Source organism: Abramis brama, assembly GCF_963993115.1.
Source record: "Abramis brama genome assembly, chromosome: 15".
NCBI classification, from domain to species: Eukaryota; Metazoa; Chordata; class Actinopteri; order Cypriniformes; family Leuciscidae; genus Abramis; species Abramis brama.
The window spans coordinates 21,293,912-21,314,910 of NC_139977.1; the positions used below are offsets into that span (position 1 = coordinate 21,293,912).

Genomic DNA, 20,999 nt, shown 5'->3' on the forward strand with positions numbered 1-20,999 from the left:
AATCTATGTGTCATCTCTGGGATTAATGTCACAATTTCACAATCTAGTCTTTAAATCTGCAAATTCCAGTAAACAGTGTGTGCATGTTGTTTTTGTGGCTTTAATTTTGAAAAAATGGATGGGGTTCGTTCAGCATTGTATTGGAGGGTGGTGAAATAGTGTTCTGTTCCAAACCCTGCGGAACACACAGACCTCTGTCTTCAGATAGTTGTGCAATCCTTGTTGTTCAGGTCGATGACCAATCAGAGAGTGACACTAGGATCAAAAACTTCCACTGAGCTGAGATCTACTCAGTGGTCTGCTATGTCTCAGCTTTGTTCATTAATTTGGTCTTTTTACAGAATGTCAACAGGAAGCCTGTTTACAGTATATTGAGTTACATCTTAAAGTAATAAAATGACTGCTGACAAAACACATTTTTAAAACAAACGTTACGCCAACATTATTTATTTCAAATTGTGGCAAGAATAAATGATTCAGTATAAAGTGGCAGTGGCACAGCTTCATTATTTAGTGCTGATTAGCTAAAACTGACATTTAGAGATATGTAGTTACCACCCACAAACATTAAAATACAATTAAAATAAGTTTCAGTGCATAATAATATTTAACAATATTAATACTAAAATATGCAATGTTATATCTATTCGGATTCCATTGATTCCATCACTTCTGTTAAAATGACAATGTAATTTCAGACACATTATAGTTTGGCAATGTCTTAAATATTACCTTAAAAGATGTTTTAACTCTTGGACAGTTACTGTGTTCTAGTATTCTAGATTTTTAACGGCAAGTCTAGTCTTAATTAACATGGTAAGGAGAGTCATGCATAAATTTAACACTGAAATCTGTATTTATTCCACATCCAAACAAAAAGCTGTTGAAATGAAGGGAGTCCTCTCTCTCGCTCTGGTCCTGTCTCAGCATACTGGCAGAAGGACGTCGTCACTATAAATCCTCGGTATTACCTCATATCTGCTGCATTGGCTGTAAGTGTTGAGACACCTGAAAAATACCAAAATGACTTAAATCTTTCCCCCCAAATACTAAATGAAAGTGTGGGAGGATCATGTTAATCTAATCCTGTCAGTCAAGACAAGTTGATTTCTAAACTTGTGAAAAATGTCTTTTTCACGAACAAGATAGTTGCAGACACATTTCAAAATACGCCGATTTTTACAAAGAGACCAAGAGGGTTACAAAGCACAATGTTTCAACAGCACATAATCTTGTTTGCCTGGATGAATCATTTTTAATTGCATATAATTTTTCACGACAGCCACTACTGAAGTAGTTCAACAATTATGACTAACACGTCCCCAGTTACTCTCCATCAGTTCAGTCAATGCATTGGTGTTTGTCTGTCAGTCTTACCTCAAACTCCGTCCCAGTGCATGCTCTGATGTCATCTGGTGTCAGTCCTTCCCAAATCTCAATGAGAGTTAAACCCTTGCTCTTATCTACATCAAACACTGCCTAAAACAAGTGACAACACATATCACACTGTCCTTCAATGGATGCAAGATATGTTAAAAGACTATTCTGTCTCTACTTTACTGACCTTTTCAGTGATTATACGGTCAACACACTGTTTTCCAGTCAGAGGAAGTGTGCACTTGTCTAGGATTTTATGCTTCCCACCCTTTAAATTGAAGGTAAGTATACAAAGAGTGACAATAAATGAAAAAAGCGTAATGACTGTAAATGAGAGAGTAAGGATTCAGGGTATTGTACCTTGGCAGAATGTTCCATAGTGATCACTACTTTTGTGGCATCACTAGACACCAGGTCCATCGCACCACCCATGCCCTTCACCATTTTACCCTGAGAGAAACACATGGTACATGTCAAACCAAGCAAGTAAAAACATACGGCATGTTTATCAGTGATAATACAATAAAATATAGCATGAAAATCATACTGGAATCATCCAGTTGGCCAGATCTCCATACTTGGAAACCTGCATTGCTCCCAGCATGGTCAGATCAATGTGACCACTAAAGGAAAAGGGTGCAAAAGGTGAAGTTAAAGTGAAAGAGAAATGTGGGGAACAACATAAAAATAATCAAATTCTTAATTGTGACACTCTAGAAATCCTGCTCATTTCAAGTGCAGTTTAGTTTAATCATAGATGACTGACTCACCCTCTGATCATGGCAAAGGATTCATCGCTGGAGAAGTAGGCAGCTCCTGGATAAACTGTTACTGTCTCCTTACCTGAACACACACACACACAGGCAATGATCAGAGTGATAAAGAAGGACTTAATTTTGATATTATATTATATTTAATTATATTATATTACAATCTCTCTCAAACACACACTTTCGGCTGCTCCTATAACTGTCCGCCACAGTGGCATATCCGCATATTTATTTGCCACAGCTTTTATGTCTGATATTTTGTTATGTTTTAATCTCTCACATACGCACATACTTTCGGCTGCTCCTGCTACAGGTTAACACAATGGACCATCTGCATATTTTTTTGTCACAGGTTTTACGTCAGATATATTATATTATATTATATGCACCCAAGATTTTCACTCACCGTTACACTTGTTTATATGGTGTAGTGACAATTAAGTGTTGTCATTTGATTTAACAGACTATAAAATATTATTAAGTAAAAATAAGAGAGGTCACTGCACCAGCATTGATTAAATCAGGATCCACTTCACTCTCTGTTGGATAGGGACCCTAAATGGACAAAAATAAAACAGTGGATCGGAAGTGAAAAAATAGCTGGGAAATTACTCAGGTTATTAAATAACAAAAACTCACCAGTCCCAAAATTCCATTCTCACTCTGGAGGTGGACAATGGTTTCAGAACTTATGTAATTGCTGGCCAACATTGGTATTCCAATGCCAAGATTTGCTGGGAAGGATGTCAAGGTATATTTGGGAATAGGACTGTTAACAATTGTAACTTTTGTTATCTATCATGTTGGCTGTGATATCTGTGGTCAAGCTACTGAAGGATACCATACATTCCATCCTGAAACTCCAGTGCAGCTCGCCGGATGATTCTCTCCCGGGTTATATCTGAGTCCTGTTTGATTTTAGGTTTCTCTTCCTTACTAGACTGAACCATCCTTTTCTATGAGTAAAAGAAGTCCTGAACATGATTTACACAATATTGTAAAGGTAAATGTGTACTAAAATAAACAATATAATGAAATAAACAGTGATGTTCATCTGTCTTTCTCGCCTCAATTCGTTTTTCATAGCTGGCTCCTTTCACTACCCGGTCTACATAGATGCCGGGGATGTGAATGTCTTCTGCCGCAAAACTTCCAATATCAACAATCTCCTCAACCTGTGAACCAAAGTAAGACATTTTCAGCACACAGGACCTCAAACACGAGATTCCAGCCACAAAGATTATCACAAATCGAAAGGTCACAAACCTCCACTATGGTAACTTTGGCTGCTTTACACATAGGCTGGTTGAAATTACGGGTTGTTTTCCTGTATAAAAAATTATCATGTGGAACAAAGTTTAGTAATAATGTGAATACTATTATTCTACAAACAAAGAGGTTCCTTAGATTGATACACAGATGAAGTCTGACACCTAGTGGACAATCTAGGGTAAGTATTTTAGGAATAAAATGTCATTAATTAAATCATTGTAATGCAGGAATATCTTAACCTGAAAATAAGATTTCCTGCTTTGTCACATTTCCAGGCCTTTATCAAAGCGAAGTCACCGGTGATGGCTTTTTCCATGACATAATGTCTGCCATTAAACTCTCGAACCTGGACCAAACAATCAAAGAACAAGAACTTGATGCACACAAGTATTTTTTTCTGAAGGTGAAAAACAAAAACAAAAATTGGGACAATTTTTGACAGAGATATGCATCACCACACCTCTCTGCTTTCGCTTGCAATGGCAACGCTGCCATCTTTGTTATATTTTATGGGTGAGCCGCCCTCCTGGATGAGCGTGCCGTAGCCTGTGGGAGTAAAAAACGCTGGGATACCTGCACCACCAGCCCGTATCCTCTCTGCTAGTGTGCCCTGGGATAGAATCAAATCAAACAAATCATATTTAAGGTAAACGCATTAATTGTGATTTGCAACCTATTTTACTTCCTTGATGTATATCTAAGTAAAAAAGGATATTCAGTAAGAGAAAAAATTGGATTTTGAAGACTGTTTGGATTCTGGGTGTTACACACAACAGGGTGTTAGCATGTTTGCTAAAGGAGTGCCTAAATAGCTATTTGGCTATTGCTTGACATTTAGCCTATAATCAAGATTACAAATTGAAAATTTTCTTTGCTGGAATAACATATACTGATGAATTGCTTACAATAAGACCAGTAGCATATAGTAACCAAGTATAGGGTTGATTTTGGTTTGATGTTGACTTTAAAGCAAAGCACATTTTGAAAAAGAAAAAGTTATCCCGACTATATGGATAATAAGTTAAATGATCTACCTGAGGGGTAAGCTCTAATTCCAGCTCGCCTGATAGATATTGTCTCTCAAACTCTGCGTTTTCCCCAACGTATGAAGATATCATGCGATTTATCTGTTTGGTTTTCAGAAGCAAGCCCAGGCCAAAGTTATCCACCCTATCATCAGAAACAATCACTTAGTTATTTAGTCACACATGAAATCACATTATACACTGGTGTTGCTTAAAGCCTTGATTCCTGAGGGCCCACTTCCCTTTTTCCCTCTTTCCTGTCCCTTGACCCGATCAGATTATTTCTCAGTCTTTCTTGTGTTTAAGAGTACATGACAGGAACCCCATGTAAACATCGAGTTCGGTCACGTTAGGGAATTCTCTGGAAACAAACATGTCCCTTTGCTGACATTTTAATTAGAAATCTCTCTCACCCAGCATTGTTGCTTACGGCCGTGATGCCTTTTACTCCTGTTTTCAACAGGCCGCTGATTAAATTCTCCGGGATCCCACACAAGCCAAAGCCTGGGACAGAAAAGGGGGAAATTAAACACAAACAATGATAACGCTTGGGGACGCATTATGTTCCATCTACAGCAAAGGATATCAGTATAGGAAATACCACTTAGCCGTACAAACAACTTATCAGATACAGTAGGACTGCATCCTTGTGCAGAAATACATGTATAGAGGCCACATGCAAGCGGGTACATGTATGGATGTGGCATTAGCATTAAGTTCCTCCTTTTACCTCCGACAAGAAGCGTGGAGCCATGAGGAATGTCTCTGACGATCTCTGTGGGGTCCGAATAAAAACTTGCACTCCATGACTGAGAGGTTGAGAAACGTGAGATGTTGAATTCCTGTGGGGTAATATGACAGGGAGAGCACGGCACACTTTTAGGCACAATTAAAGTGAAAATGCATTTTATTCTCTTCATTAATTAAAGTATTTTTGTAAAATGCTACTAAAATTATAAAACACTGAGTGTGCTGTCGCTTTGAACCTCTGTTGATGCCCACAGTACTGTAATGGTTGTTTGAATCAGGCAAAACTTTAGCTCTTTGAAGAGAAGTTCACAGTAAATAACAATGTGCATTAAAAGTTAATTAGGCTATATCACTCATATGTATTTTAGTCTCCTTTAGCTTTTATAAACAGCTGCATTAATAAAATGGAGATAAATCAACACATTTTGTGATTTTATTTGCAAGATGAAATGTGCAGAGTGCCAAGCTTCATGCGTCACAAACAACCTGACAGCGCAACATGGACATGTGGACATGCTGATATTGTGCAAACATCAAATCAATATGCTGTTCAAACAGTAAATCAATACAGCAGAATTAGTTAATTTTAAACTTTATTTGAATCTGTTCCTCCATATATGCAAAATATATAACTTTACAAAGTGAATTGTTTGGATGTTTGATTTGCATCAATATCTCAAACTGATTATAGAGGGGAAAAAATATGCATAATTCTTTAGACAAAAAGATTATTCAGGGATTGCAATATATCGACATCTGTCCTTTAAAACATTACAATAAATACATAAATAAATATCAAAGAATATCTATGAAAATGAATGTCTGAAACATGCATTCATATGATTATTTGAACAAATATTTACTTTTCTTTAAATATTAGTGTTATCAGCAATTCAACTTCTGTTACTTACCTTACCATGATGAATATAAATACATCCCTGAGCTCTTAATGATATTAGTCTTCCTCTGAGAAGAGAATCTGACCTAGATATGAATCTCTGAAATGACATTTTCAGAACAACTTAACTTAAACTTTTTGCAGGAAAGTAATCACTGTCTACTACAGGACCTGGATCGATCCTGCACAGTTTTAAAATAGGGCAAAGGGAAGGTTTTCAGGGGGTTTAGGGACTATTTAAAGTGTACTTTTGTACTGTGTCACTGTAGATCAATGAATCCCCCCCCCCCCCCACCACCACCACCACCCCTACCCCTGTTGCTGGCTTCTATACATCAACTGAAACTATTATAAATGACAAAATCATAAACCGCTGTTTCCATTAACTTATTAATTCTTTATGAAATCCACATCCAAAATACAGACATTTAAACCTCTTCATTGGGCAGTATCCATGTTGTCAGTACCCAACATGAGGTCTCTCTATGTTCCCCACTACCCGTGGAGGAAGCTATGTGCTATAAGAGCACACATAATCACATTTACACACCATGCAAAACCACTGAAGACCAGGGTTAAAGGTCATTCCCTTTTAAGAAGTTTGACAGCTGTTGAGAAACCACAATAACAGCACACAGGAACAGTTCTGACACTGGACACTGCAGAGTTGGTTACCTCAGTGCTGATCAGCTATATGCTGTGTGTCTGTCATTCTGAGATTTACAAGAGAATTTCCTTTAATGTTTACAGATCAAGAGACTTTCCTTTAAATGTATACAGTTAATGATTGTTCAAATTACCGTTTTACTGTTTTGTGATTTATAAAATAGTAAGCTTGAATGTCTCCAGGAAACCACACATTCAACAACAGACAGGATGAATGGGTTTGTGTGTTTTGGTAAACTCGAGATAAGCCAGAATGAGATTTATAATACCCTTTTATACGTTTTCTTTGCTTCTTGTAGGCTAAATATGAATGTTAAATAAACTTCAATCACTTATGTTGGTTTCAAACAATAAAATACAATAAAATATAAAGTACAATATTTTCTGTTGAATTAATTTTTTTCTTCCAAATTTAAAATTCCAATACTGTAAAGAAACAATAATGGTTGTTAATCCAAACAAGCTATTGGATAAACAATTGAGGGTCAATTATGATAAATGTAGTTTTTAACTGAAAGAGTATTTTTCATAAGTTAAGTCGCGTTTTATATGATGTCATTTTATAAAATGTGTCTTGTTTGGTGTTTCATAATTATTATGTTGTGATGAATAAATAAATAGGCTACATAAGCATTAGCTTTTTGTTGTCAGAACAAATAATCTATACAGAGATTGACTTTAAGAAATATTCACTGTTGTAAAAGTGTGCCAGCTAAAGCCCTTGACAGAACGCCTAACTTTTAAATCTTCCACTTTGCCACACAAACTTTTCTTCTACATGCGTGTTCTGGTCTTAACGGTAATCCTGCAAGACCCCTTAAACACGTGTCCCAGTCCAGTCACGTGTACCCATTCAACCCTGCATTGTTTATCATGTGTAAGCGCCTATATATGGAGAGCACAACACCACAAAACCTGCAAATAAAAGCCATTATGGGGATGAATATAGGCTATGCCTATGTGAAAACCTAATTACACAGACAGCATTCTGAAAATGATTATCAATGTTTGCAGCTTTAGAGGGAAGCTCAGGAAATTCATATCTGACCACAAATGCTCGATTGATGTAGGCTATTCCGATGTATTCCTATAATAGCGAGCGTTAATAAAAATCAAAACAGTGATAAATAACGCGCGTGGCATTTTACAGACCAGTTGTGGGAAAACAGTGTGACGCTTGTTAGGGCGGAGTCCCGTGTACATTTATTTTTCGCATGCGAAAATCTACATGCAGTAAACAGATTAAGTGCCTTGGTGTATAAGGGTTTACTTTACAAGCTCCCGCAGGGTGCTTCAAAGAAAACTGGCGCTTTTCTTCGAAAGCCTTAGAGAAAAACTATACTGCTAGTAGCCTACGTTACGGATGCTGGAGCCAGATGACCAGAGAGTGTTGCAGCCTAGGTCCAGTCTGTCAGAACCACAGGACACGCGTTAGGCAAAACGGCAGAAGAGAAAACAGGGCTAATTTAGGATGCCTTTCTAAAAAAAATTGATTGATTTAACCAAGCTGTCATACGAAGAAGTCAAGTTTCCCCGAGGAATACTTTCATAGAAGTTCACGATATACAAATTTGTATCGCACTCTTGGAAAAGGTGAGTTCAATGAGACAAACGTGGGATTCGTTTTTTATCATTGCGGATGCTGATGTGGAAGATTAATTTAATGAGATGTAACTTTTTAAGGCAAAACAAAAGTATGTTACAGATGTGTCATGTAAAGTTGTTTTTAACTGCATTATCTGTATTTCTGTTTGGAACACTTGTTTACTACAGGTTTACGTCATAGCACGTCATATTATGTCCAGATGAGGAGGGTATACAATAAGTTTTTAATAAAGCATATACTGGAGTAAAAATAAATATCAGCATGGCATCAGTTCTGTCTTTGGCATGATTGCAAGTGTGATATTTATTTTATAGCCTACAGTTCCATGAATAGTATTTCAGTATTTTTTGGCCAGTAATTTGTATATTTCATCTCAGACTAAGAAAATAGTTCCAAAAGAAGCCAAAAACTCAAGCTTTTTGTGTCTCCAAAGCAACTGGCAAACTAAAAGCCGGACTGGAACACTTGAGTGGAGCGGAGCGACAGTGATGTCAATTTCCTTGCTGAAGCTTTGATTTTTAAAAACTTTTTAAAATTTTTTTTTTTACGTATATTCACTTTATTTGTGTGAGTAAAACACAAACCATTAACTCACATATTTCTCGCTCAGGACTAATCACACTCTCCCCTCACAAACTCTTGTGTTAAATGCCGTGAACATGCTCAAGTAGGGCTACAGATTTTTTTTTACAATGTCAGTAGTTCATTGTTTTGATAAATAGGCACTTGTGGTATTGTCATGTTAAATAAGAAAGGTGCGCAGAGACTATCTCAGACTTTTTTCAGGAAGCTCCATATCAAACATACAGCACTTCTGTTATCAACTTCCCAATTATGCACTTTGGCATTGTAGAACAGGCTGTACCCATTTTATCAAGGACCAAGCCCTTCACCCTAAGTGAGAGTTTGTTATCTGTACTGCTGGACTGAGTGTGAAGGCCATTTTAATCTCAAAGAGAAAGGCTGAGATCCACATGCAGCTGAGTGCAGAGTCAATACATGGATTTCTGAGAAGATGTTTTCCAGAAGCAGATTGGAGCGAAGCCATGTTGCCGTGAGGATATATTTCACAACCGCTAGCTAGAGCCTTTGGTTTAAAATGGATGGCAGAGGACTGTTTACTGTGATTTCGTAATCCTGTCAGTATCATGAACTGATTGAATTCCGCAATGAAATAAATTAATAAATGGACCTAACTGTGTTTGAATTGAAGTAAAGATGAAAAATGAAGAATTAGGACTATTACCTGGTACTAGCTTCCATTACTCAGTGTAGGCAGATTTCATATTTGACTTTATTTTGTTTTTCACAGGGACTATACTATACCATGGATACCACCCTTCTCATCTGTATCTTGTTCACCAGTGCTCTGGCAACACAAAGCGTGCCTCCTACAATACAAGGTTAGCAGTTTTTAGATATTTGTGACATGTCTTGCTCGAGGGGTTTGAATTTGGAACATTCAGAGAAAACAACAACAAATAATTACCACTTTCAGCAACCTTTTTTCCTCAAAAAGCCTGTTGTTCAACAGTGTAGCCAAACAACAAGAAAACAGGATGTTTTCTTTAGCAACCCACCCATTGCTCCACCCTATTAGTTGGCCACCATTGTGAAACAGAGGTGGCTGTTTGGCTTTCTGCAAATACTCAATAGGACCTCTGCTTACTGACTGGATTTTACATTATGAAATAAAACTAATCCTTACCATATTTTCAGGACTCCAAATGCTGGCTGCAGAGAAACTGTATCTTTAGTTAAGAAAATTAAGGCAATCTGAGCCGGAATCAGGATTTTTCCAGGGCTCTTAGGATGAAATTAATGAACTGCACAGTTTTCTTTCGGCTGTTACTGCCACACTTCCGTTCTTCACATGCCCATTTAATGCTTTCGCTTTGAAACAGTGTACTGTGCTTTGAATAGGTCTGCCCATTATTAATTCTATCAAATATTATGTTTTCTGAGTGAAAGTGGCTGCGGTAAGTGGGCGGGAGTGCATGTTGCTATATGAAATAGATGGTTAGCTTAACAACATCACTCTGCAGGTGCTATTTGTGCTATACATTAGTTTCTATGGGAACATATTCTACTGAAATGACAGCTCTGATTAATTCTTATCCTTTATCAGGCAGAGAATTAGTTTACAAAGAATTTCAATAAACAAAATGCATATACAGTAAGCTCCAAGGCTAATTTATTGCACAAGGAAAAAATGGTAATTAGAATTTTTTTGAGAGTGTTATTACAAGATGCAATCCTGAATCAAACTCACAAACATGAGACTACATGGTTGCAAATCTTTTGCATCAAGCAAGGAATTTTGCTTTGACGTTATGACAATATATATTGTGGCGATGGTATAAAATGTCCATCGTTAGAGATTTTGCTATATCGTGCATATCGTAATATGTAAATTATATACTCATAACATAGCACTAATGACACTTTAGAGTGATAAAATGCATGTGTCACGCGAATCACGATCCCTGCCTGTGTTTCCTGTTTTTGTTGTCATGGACTTTTATTTGGAAGTTTTGTGTTTCCATTGTTGCTTTGTTCACCTCATTGTTTCCCTGCTGCTTTATTCCCTTGCCATGGACGCTGATTTTGACGACACCCATAGTAATCATAGTTTCCATAGTAACTCATTAGTTGATTAGTTGATAGCCCTCAATGCTGCGTTCTCCTTGTCGGAGACCCATTAGTGGTCTGGTGTTCTGTTGCGATGGCAGGATGGCGATCCTCGATTTCAGAGGAACGAGAGTATGACCCAAATGCAATGACTATTTTATTAAAACAAAACAACAAAAGTAAGTAAATCCAGGCGAAACAGGAGATTCCAAACATGAGGTAAACAAAGCAACAATGGAAGCATAGAACTGCAAAATAAAAGTCCATGACTACAAACACAGGAAACACAGGCAGGGATCGTGACAGCATGAATGAGACAATACAGAGCGGGACTTGCTTGATGTTAAAAAGAGTTACTATGCGCAATAAGCTGTGAAAGAACTAAATGCGGAGCTCGAGCAGACTGAAAGCTCAGCATGTGATCGCGAATTCAGCTCTCTTTCATGTCTTATTGTGCTTGAATGGTCGAATACACACTCCAGGGCCGCTGGAAGAGGTTTTAGGTTGGGGGTGCTGATTTTTTTTTTTTTTTTTGGGCGTAACCACTTTTGAATAAGAAACAATATCAAGACTATAAAACTCATCAAAAAACGCGCCCACACTCCAACCACCTGACTGCACATTATATTTTTGACTTAATTGATTCTGCTTTTATTCGTAATGCAATGGACCGGTCAATGGGACATAAATGAATCCTTAAAGGATGGGACTTTATGGGACATTTGCACAAAAAGAATAAATAACTTACTGTAGCCTATTTTATAAGTCGCTCCGGAGACGCATATCAGTCAAAAAATGCGCCACGAGGAAGAAAAAAACATATATAGCCTAAGTCGCACTGGACTAAGTTGCATTTTTTTAGAAATTTATTTCACAAAAAAAAAATTAAAAAAGTTATAGACAGTTTTCGCTACGGACGTGCAGCGCTCTAAAGTGGCACTAAACGAATGTTTTAAAACTTTCACAGAGACCTCAAACTGAAAGCACAAAGCCTGTCTTTAAATTTAATTTCGTTTTGTATTAATTGTATCTTAATTTTAATCGATGTTTCGTCAACAAATTGTCTGGATTTAATAAGAAGTAGCTAAATATAGGCTATTAGAAAATAGATAATCAGGACACGGAGGCGCTGGCGAACCTGGAGCTCGTCTCATAAATGAACCGAAACTCAACGTAGGCCTATAAGGTAGCCTATTGCTTCACAGACCTGAGACATATAGATAGCTTGAAATGTCTACTTTTAAGCAGAACAATTCAAAACGAAAGAAAACAGACTGCGCTGCTTATGTAGGCTAATTCGTATGAAATGTGCATTTCTCTCTGGCGCTGCGAAGATCGCGAGTCGTCAACTTCATCTGTCTAGCCGACAATGACATAAAAAAAATAACTGTTTTATTAGTAAACAATTAAAATGTCTCCTGCTATATTTAACATATTTGCCTGTTCCTTACAAAATACTGACAGTGGGGTATTTGACTGTTTTTTTTTTTTTTTTTTTTAGCAGCTGCGGACAAATTTTTTCGATACTCACACACACACACACGATATTACATAACACTCTGCGCTTATGTTTTAAAAAGATAATTTAACATATAAATAACCATTTTTAAATAGCCCACTTAAAGTGTTTATTACAAATAAATGACTAAATGCTAAAAATTAATACATTTTAATGAACAAACATATGTGTTGCATTTACAATTCTGTGAAAACAGGGGGTGCTGCAGCACCCCCAGCACCCCCACTTCCCGCGGCCCTGACACACTCTATTATGTCAAAATGCTCACCGTGTGGAGTATTCATGTAAACACAGTTGGTTCTGTCAAGTGAAAGTAAACAGTCGGGTGTAAACCGGATGTGTGTATCAGTATATTGAATTCGTGCATTCGGTCATAAAGTGACAGCAACTTAATAAACCTGCTGCTCTCTGTCTCATTCATGTTTACCAAACAAAGGAGATAAAAACATAATTCTCTTTACTGAATAACTTTTGCAGCTTTAATAAGAATACATTTATATTTAATTCATACAACGCATTTATTTTTACATTTGATTATTCAATTTGATTATTCAATGTTAAACAAACCTTTCGTACCCGAAAACTTAATTAGTTTAATTCATATTTTTTAATAAAAAATAAAATAATATAATATAATAATAAAAAATAACTATATTGTGATGTATATTGTTGTCGTGAAATAAGATTTTGGTCACATCGCCCACCCCTGCCCTAAACAGACAAACTCAAATAAGTCCAGTTCACAAACCAAGCTAGCACGATGGCTCTTAATAATAATTCCTCTGTTTTTCCTGGGGGAAAAACAACATAATAAGAGATGATGAGGAATAATATTTTGGATAAAAGCGTCTGCTAAATGATTAAATGTAATGTAAATGAATTAACTGAAAAAGCACTGGGAGTGTAAATAACCAGACAGATGTTGTGGCCTAGAAATAAATCCTCAGTCATTCTTCCATTACACACTACTTTGAGATGAATCGTACCATTGGGAACCATGTTTAAATTTAGCTGTTACTTCAAATTGTCAATTAAAGTGTTATCAGAATTGCTGTCTAAATGTTGTCAGCTGAGCAGGTTGGGGAGAGTCAAAGAGCTTGCAGGCAATAACTGCTGCTCTGCCACTCATATTCTTCTACATGTGAAAAATGCCGGCACACATTTCCAGGAAAACACAGCTGACAGTTATAGCCCAACTGGGATTTATGTTACATCCTGTTAGTCCAAAACTGGTTTAAACTGAAGGACCTTCACAGATTATTTTCCCGATTATTTTCAGAATGTTATTTTAGCAGTAAAACATTTGATCACTCACAGCTGTGCTTGATAGCACACATTTTTAAACTTTTGCATAAAAATAACCTTATTCCTTATAATTTATGAATTGCAAAAAAGAAGCATTAGAATATAGAACATCATTATTGATGCCATGTTTATATATCTTTTGAAATATTTATTTTTCTGTATAGGAAGCTGATGCAGTAAAACATGTCATAATTAAGACTAATTAAAAACTTGACATTCCTGTTATTTTTTTCTTGTCCATCAGACTTCTTGGAAACATGCCTTAAGGCAACTATGTTCAATACCAGCAAGGGTTTAAGTATTTTTTTCTTCTCTTTGCAGGTCAAACTTCAACTTTGCCTCATCTGACTGGATGCTTTTCTCGAGAGCTGATGACTTTCCATTGTCAGTGGGAGACTGCATCCTTACAGAACGGCAAAGAATTTGAGGATCTGAGACTTTTCTACATCTTAGAAAAGTAATTAATAATCATAGTACATCATAGAATAAAGTGCAGTATTAATATATAAAAAACTGCATGATAATTGGTAGTATTTGGTAACATAACTCTCTTGCACCTACAAGTAAAAAATAATTAATGCAAGTTACAATCAGTCTATAGCAGTCAGTTGATAGACAAATGACTGTTCTTCTAAAAATGATCCCCAATTTCCCACGTCTGCAGGGATTCTAAGAAAAGTGAGAGAATTGAGAGAAAATGGAGTGAATGTCCAAGTTACAGCTCCTCGAGGAATGAATGCTACTTTGATTCCAGGAATACTGTTATATGGTACCCTTACGCGATCCAGCTGCGTTCACGCTCTCTTGATGTTGTTTATGATGAAATATCTTTCAACGTGGAGGACATTGGTAAGCCATGTGGCAAACACAAAGACACTCTTTGTCTTTTCTGTCTTGGCATGCTTTCAAGGTAACAATCCCTTGTGGAAACAATATTTGCTGAATTTTTTCACATATATTTACATCTCACAAAAGTGAGTACACCCCTCATATTTCAGCAAACATTTGAGTATATCTTCTCAAGGGACAATACTATAGAAATGAAACTTGGATATATTTTAGAGTAGTCAATGTGCTGCTTGTATAGGAGTATAGATTTACTGTCCTCTGAAAATAACTCAACATACTGCCATTATTGTCAAAATAGCTGGCAACAAAAGTGAGTTCACCTTAAGTGAACATGTCAAAACTGTGTCACCTTCAGCTTCCTCAGCAAGGCAGTTGTCATCTTGGATGTGTGTTTGGGGTCGTTATCATGCCGTTCGGCCCAGTTTCTGAAGGTAGGGCATCATGTTCTGCTTCAGAATGTCACAGTACATGTTGAAATAGATGTTTCCTTCAATGAAGCGTAGCTCCCCAGTACCAGCAGCACTCATGCTGCTGGTACCGCAGACCATGATGCTACCACCACCATGTTTGACTGTAGGTAAGACACAATTTTCTTGGTACTCACCAGGGCGTCGCCACACATGCTGGACACCATCTGAGCCAAACAAGTTTATCTTAGTCTCATCAGACCACAGGACATGGTTCCAGTAATTCATGCTCTTGGACAGGTTGCTTTCAGCAAACTGTTTGCGGGCTTTCTTGTGAGCCAGCTTTAGAAGAGGCTTTCTTCTGGGACGACGGCCAAGCAAACTGACTTGTTGCAGTGTGCGGCGTCTGGTCTGAGCACTGACAAGCTGACCTTCCACTTCTGCAACCTCTGAAGCAATGCTGGCAGCACTCATGCGTCTGTTTTTTGAAGCCAGCTTCTGCACCTGACGCACAGCACAAGGACTCAACTTCTTTGATTGATCCTTGCGAGGCCTGTTCCAAGTGGAGCCCGTCTTGGAAAACCTCTGTATGACCCTGGCTTGTACTGTAACTAAGTCTCAGGGTGTTACCAATCTTCTTATAGCTTAGGCCATCTTTGTGGAGAGCAACAATTCTAATTCTCAAATCCTTAGAGAGTTCTTTGCCATGAGGTGTCATGTTGAACATCCAGTGGTCAGTATGAGAGAATTGTACTCAAAGCACAAATTGTAACTGCTCTAATACAAGATACACAGATTTGTATGGTCCTGTCAAGCAGACAAAAAAATGTACATGATGAATAGGACATGTGGCTTTGCATGGTTAAACGACGTACAGCTATTATCACTTAGGGTGTACTCACTTTTGTTGCCAGCTATTTTGACAATAATGGCTGTATGTTGAGTTATTTTCAGAGGACAGTAAATCTATACTCCTATACAAGCAGCACATTGACTACTCTAAAATATATCCAAGTTTATTTTCTATAGTATTGTCCCTTGAGAAGATATACTCAAATGTTTGCTGAAATGTGAGGGGTGTACTCACTTTTGTGAGATACCGTATATTTATACATATATATAGTTTTTTTTTTAAGTTTTAGTTACTTATTTGTAAATTTTTTTATATATACATTTTATATATAAATATATGGACACACTTCAGATTAGGGTCCAATTCTCACTATTAACCAGGGGCGTAGAATTTAGTAGGGACGCTAGGGACGTGTCCCTACCAATATCCAGTGACACTGATATATCCTTAGCAATAATTTCGATCAAAACTTAAAATATATTTATATTGATGTCCCCGTCCCCACCAATTTCAAAATCAAACCTACGCCACTGCTATTAACTAACTATTAACTCTGACTTTTGCCTCAATAAACTCCTAATTACTTCTTATTTGTAGTTCGTAAGGTAGTTGTTAAGTTTAGGTATTGGGTAGGATTAAGGGATGTAGAAAATGGTCATGCAGAATAAGGCATTAATATGTGCTTTATAAGTACTAATAAACAGCCAATATCCTAGTAATATGCATGCTAATAAGCAACTAGTTAATAGTGAGAACTGGACCCTAAACTAAAGTGTTAGCAGATATATTTATATTGTCCAAAATATATTTTCAATAATACATTCTTAAGAGAGGATGACGCACTTTTAACTAAACATTCCCACCAGTCTTATTTTCCTCATTGTAGATAACTAAACCCTCCTTTTCGTTGCATTAAAGGGCAAAATACTTGCAAACATGTTCCATTTATTCTTAGTTGTTCATTATTTTCTCAGTGTTTCCAGATCCGCCTGTAGGACTAAACTGGACTCTTTTGAGTATGAGCACAACTAGCTTAATCTGTGATGTGGTTGTGAGCTGGGATCCTCCTCCGTCTGCTGCAGAGAATGTGAAGACAGGATGGATGTTGCTGCTATACGAGACACAGTACAGAAAAAAGGGTTCAGACCAGTGGATCTCAGTGAGTCTCACGCAACGCTGTGCAATCATCAAATCCAGATTTCTAATCTGCTCCTAATGAGAAACAGACTTGAAGTCAAATGTGTTTCTTGAGGAGTTCCTCTGAAGCTTTATTAAAAGTAATTTGCATTTACATTTGATTCACCATGGTGAAGACTATGACCTGGATTTTGCAGACATAATTAGACCATGTTTGGAACACAATATCTTCAAGGCTTCAAGGTTGGAGTGTCTTAGCTTTCTTTGTCTCTCTACAGCTGGACAATGGCAAAGACACACAGGCGTATATCTATGGTCTCTGCAGCAACACTGAATATGAAGTCAGAGTCAGGTCACAAATGAGAGGCTACAATTTTGGTGTCTTCAGTGACTCCATCTTCATACTCATTTCTAACAAAGGTCAGTTTAAACATCTACCGGTTTGTAGGTTTTGAAAGGAAGGAAGGAAAGATGTTTTTTTCACTCCTTTGTCTCCTTTTATTTTCAGAATCAAGAATTCCTATTACAGCTGTGCTTGTCTTCTCTGCTGTTGGTGTCGCAATTATCTTGATGCTGATCATAGTTTCACGTCAACATAAGTGAGTACATGCTCTGTTATATAACAGTGTAAAAGAAATCTGACAGCATTATGTATGAATACAGTGATTTACTGTGGCATTCCTATCTAAACACTTACTAGTTTCCTCTGTCCTTTCATTTTCCTGCATTACCATTTATTGTTCTACTGCATTTATTAGTTTATTCTTTTATTGCATTACAACTAAAACACACAATAGATTACAACTGAATTCCACTGTACAACATTCAAGACCTCAAAATAGGCAAATTCAAAGTCAGGCAAGACAGATTCTCATTTATAACTGGTAGGAATGTGTTTTTCTCTCAAAATATATTCATATTCTCACTACTGTTCAAAAGGTTGGATGTTTTTCAAACAAATCTCTTATGCTCACAAAGGGGTCGTTCACATAGAATACGTTTTTCCATTCCACTGCGCTACTTTTCCATTATTTTTCAATGTAAACACGCTAGACGGAGGTGTACGACAGTACTTCTTTTGTAGCGCCTCGCGCATGACACTGCATTCTAAAAACGTGGCGCTTAAGTTAAAACAAATTCAACTTTTAAAAAACGCGTCTCGAGACCTTGCGTTTTTCCCCCCAAACAAAAACGCGTTCTGTGTTAATGGCCGCTAAGGCTGCATTTATTTGATCAAAAAAGCAGTAAAACATATATTTTAAAAATATTATTACAATTTAAAATAACTGTTTTCTATTTAAATATATTTTAAAATGTAATTTATTCTTGTGATGGCAAAGCTGAATTTTCAGCATCATTACTCCAGTCTTCAGTGTCACATGATCCTTCAGAAATCATTCTAAAATGCTAAATTGCTGCTCAATAAATATTTCTTATTACCAATGTTGAAATGTTGTGCTGCTTAATATTTTTGTGGAAACCTTGATCATTTTTTAAAGGATTTTTTTAAAGGAAAGAACAGCATTTAATTGAAATAGAAATCTTTTCTACCAATGTAAAAGTCTTTATTGTCACTTTTGATCAGTTTATGCATCCTTTCTGATTATTTTTATGGAATATACAGTATAGAAAACTGCATAGTTGGCAATTCAATATTCAAACCATTTGGCTACTCAAAGCAAAGCTTTAACTTAAGTGTGGCCTGATTTCTGTTGTAGGCTAATGGTGATTTTCCTGCCGCCAGTCCCCGGACCAAAAATCAAAGGGATTGACCCTGTGCTTTTACAGGTATGTGACTTCACATTCATTTTGTAGAACGTTTAGGGGCTACAAATTAAAGCTTTTCTGTTTGGTTCATTTCTCCACAGAAAGGTCAGCTGAGTGAATTCACATCAATCTTAAGCACCCACCCGGGCTTGCGGCCAGAACTGTACAGCAATGATCCTTGGGTAGAGTTCATAGAGGTGGACATCGACGAACCACACGAGAGGGAAGAAGAGCTCCTTATCGACTCTCCGGTTTCTGACTCACCTCAAATGTCCAGTAGTTTCAGGGATGATGACTCGGGACGGGCTAGCTGCTGTGATCCGGACCTGTCAGATCACGATCAAACGGATCACCCTTCAACCAGTTGCCACGACGGTTTCCACCCGTTGTCGCGTACACACTCTGGGCCACCGCAACCTGCAGCCGTCTGTCCACAAGACACAACCTGGTCTAACAGCCTTTACTCACAAGTGAGTGACGTCACCCAGCGTGGTGAAGCTGTGCTTTCTCTGGAAGAGCAAGAAAGGATGAACACCTGTCATAATGAAACTCAGAAGGATAAAGACAACAATAAGAGAAAAGAAATCCAACAGTTGGTGGTGATCCCTGACGAAAGAGGCTACACCTCCGAGCTTGTTGCCAGTGCAATCAGCGCCCACCTCGATAAACCAAACCCACCGATTACAGACCAATCACAGAGTCAAGAACAACACAGTGCATTCAGTGACATTCAAAACCTGAGCACTGAGACGAACACGTCCTTTCTGTCCACTGCATTTCCCACCCTTGCAAAGCCCACCAGTCCAGAGTACACTATGGTAGATGGGGTGGATTGGAAAAACAGTCTCTTCCTTAAACCAAATACACCAACCGCCCCACAGACGGCAGAGGTGAAGAATTTGCCCACTCCTGAAGGATACTTGACTCCTGACCTACTCGACAACATTACCCCTAACTAAAAGTGGAGTACGTTTGCTCTGTGTGCATGTGGCGTCTGACATGGTTAGCCAACATCGAACAAGACGTGGATCCATGATCCAAGCCTTCTCCAGTGGAATGTATGTCATGAAACAAATCTTTTGGCAAGCTAATAGTGGGCTGTATAAGGCCTGGAGTCTTTTCTTTATTCTCCTAATTTGGAGGGTTAACAGCTTCAGAGGTTATTTTGAGCAGACATAGAGCAGAAGTATACATTATGCTCTCACATGCAGTTGTATAACAGTTATGTTGTATTATTTTGTGCATGTTTATAGTTTGTTTTCAGAGAACTAACCACCACTATGTGCCTACTTAAGATTCTATCATCAGTGTTAAAAAACAATGTGACACATTTATATCAAGAGGGATTCTTATGTTTATGTGAACTGTTACAGGCTTTTGTCCTCAATTGTGGACAATTGTCCTTATTGTGTGCCACAATAATGTATATATGATCAATTTTGTTTCAGGACAAGCCAACTTTGCTAAAAAAAAAAGTGCTCCGCCCACGACCGCTGACGGACTGTCCCGTATTAGCATATTTCCCTCTCAGCCATTTGTATACTGTCCACCAAGGCAGCACTTTATGTGTCTTGTGTGACAGAGAGGGGCGAGCAGTTGCTCATTATCATTTAAAGAGACATGCACCGAAACGGTCGCTGTGAACACAGCTGTTTTTGAGGAGGTAAAAAGGGTGTTGTTTTACACAACCATTGAGGAATTTTAACCAAAGTATGTTACAAACTTTACATGAAGACCTTAAAGAATCATACCAACTTGTGGAAAATGGGCATCCGATGACCCCTTTAAGATGTGTTTTTTGTTAGCATGGCTGTCTACTCAATGCTATTTGGGCCTTGGTTCAGTATTGTTTATCATTTCAAAAGGGATGTTTTTAACTTTGTAATATAAGCGGTATCTTGAAATAAAATGACAGCAATGAACTAAGAAATACTGGTTTTGCACTCTGTGACCTACAACTCCTGTTATACTCCCAGCCTACGCAAGTCGACTTACGCCAAAAGAGTAACACTTGACGATGTAGGGTGTAGGAGTAGTGTAAGCTTTGACGCCTCTCGCGGTTCAAACAAACAGGGCTGGGCAACCGCGTTCGTCATTACGTTGTGCGTCAAGTTCAAGGGTTACTCTTTTGACGTAAGTCGACTTGCGTCTGCCGGAAGCTAGTTAT

At 37.6% G+C, this 20,999-nt stretch overlaps 2 protein-coding genes across 2 annotated transcripts; one reads left to right on the top strand and one right to left on the bottom strand.

The window, feature by feature from the left end:
* Positions 1-431: 431 nt before the first annotated feature.
* Positions 432-6,316, bottom strand: LOC311096893 (succinyl-CoA:3-ketoacid coenzyme A transferase 1, mitochondrial-like). Its single transcript, XM_084136308.1, has 17 exons — positions 6,106-6,316; positions 5,175-5,286; positions 4,858-4,948; positions 4,454-4,589; positions 3,880-4,029; positions 3,659-3,765; positions 3,414-3,474; positions 3,215-3,322; positions 2,989-3,103; positions 2,787-2,881; positions 2,654-2,702; positions 2,148-2,220; positions 1,925-2,000; positions 1,738-1,827; positions 1,565-1,645; positions 1,378-1,479; positions 432-1,008 (listed from the first exon to the last, which is right to left on the bottom strand). Exons 1-17 carry the CDS (start codon positions 6,202-6,204, stop codon positions 973-975), a joined length of 1,581 nt encoding a protein of 526 aa, XP_083992434.1. The 5' UTR covers positions 6,205-6,316; the 3' UTR covers positions 432-972.
* A 1,359-nt stretch (positions 6,317-7,675) lies between these two features.
* ghrb (growth hormone receptor b) lies at positions 7,676-20,762 on the top strand. Its single transcript, XM_084136309.1, has 9 exons — positions 7,676-8,351; positions 9,677-9,767; positions 14,141-14,276; positions 14,484-14,668; positions 16,903-17,087; positions 17,344-17,485; positions 17,574-17,664; positions 18,784-18,853; positions 18,934-20,762. Exons 2-9 carry the CDS (start codon positions 9,692-9,694, stop codon positions 19,789-19,791), a joined length of 1,743 nt encoding a protein of 580 aa, XP_083992435.1. The 5' UTR covers positions 7,676-8,351; positions 9,677-9,691; the 3' UTR covers positions 19,792-20,762.
* The last annotated feature ends 237 nt before the right edge of the window (positions 20,763-20,999 follow it).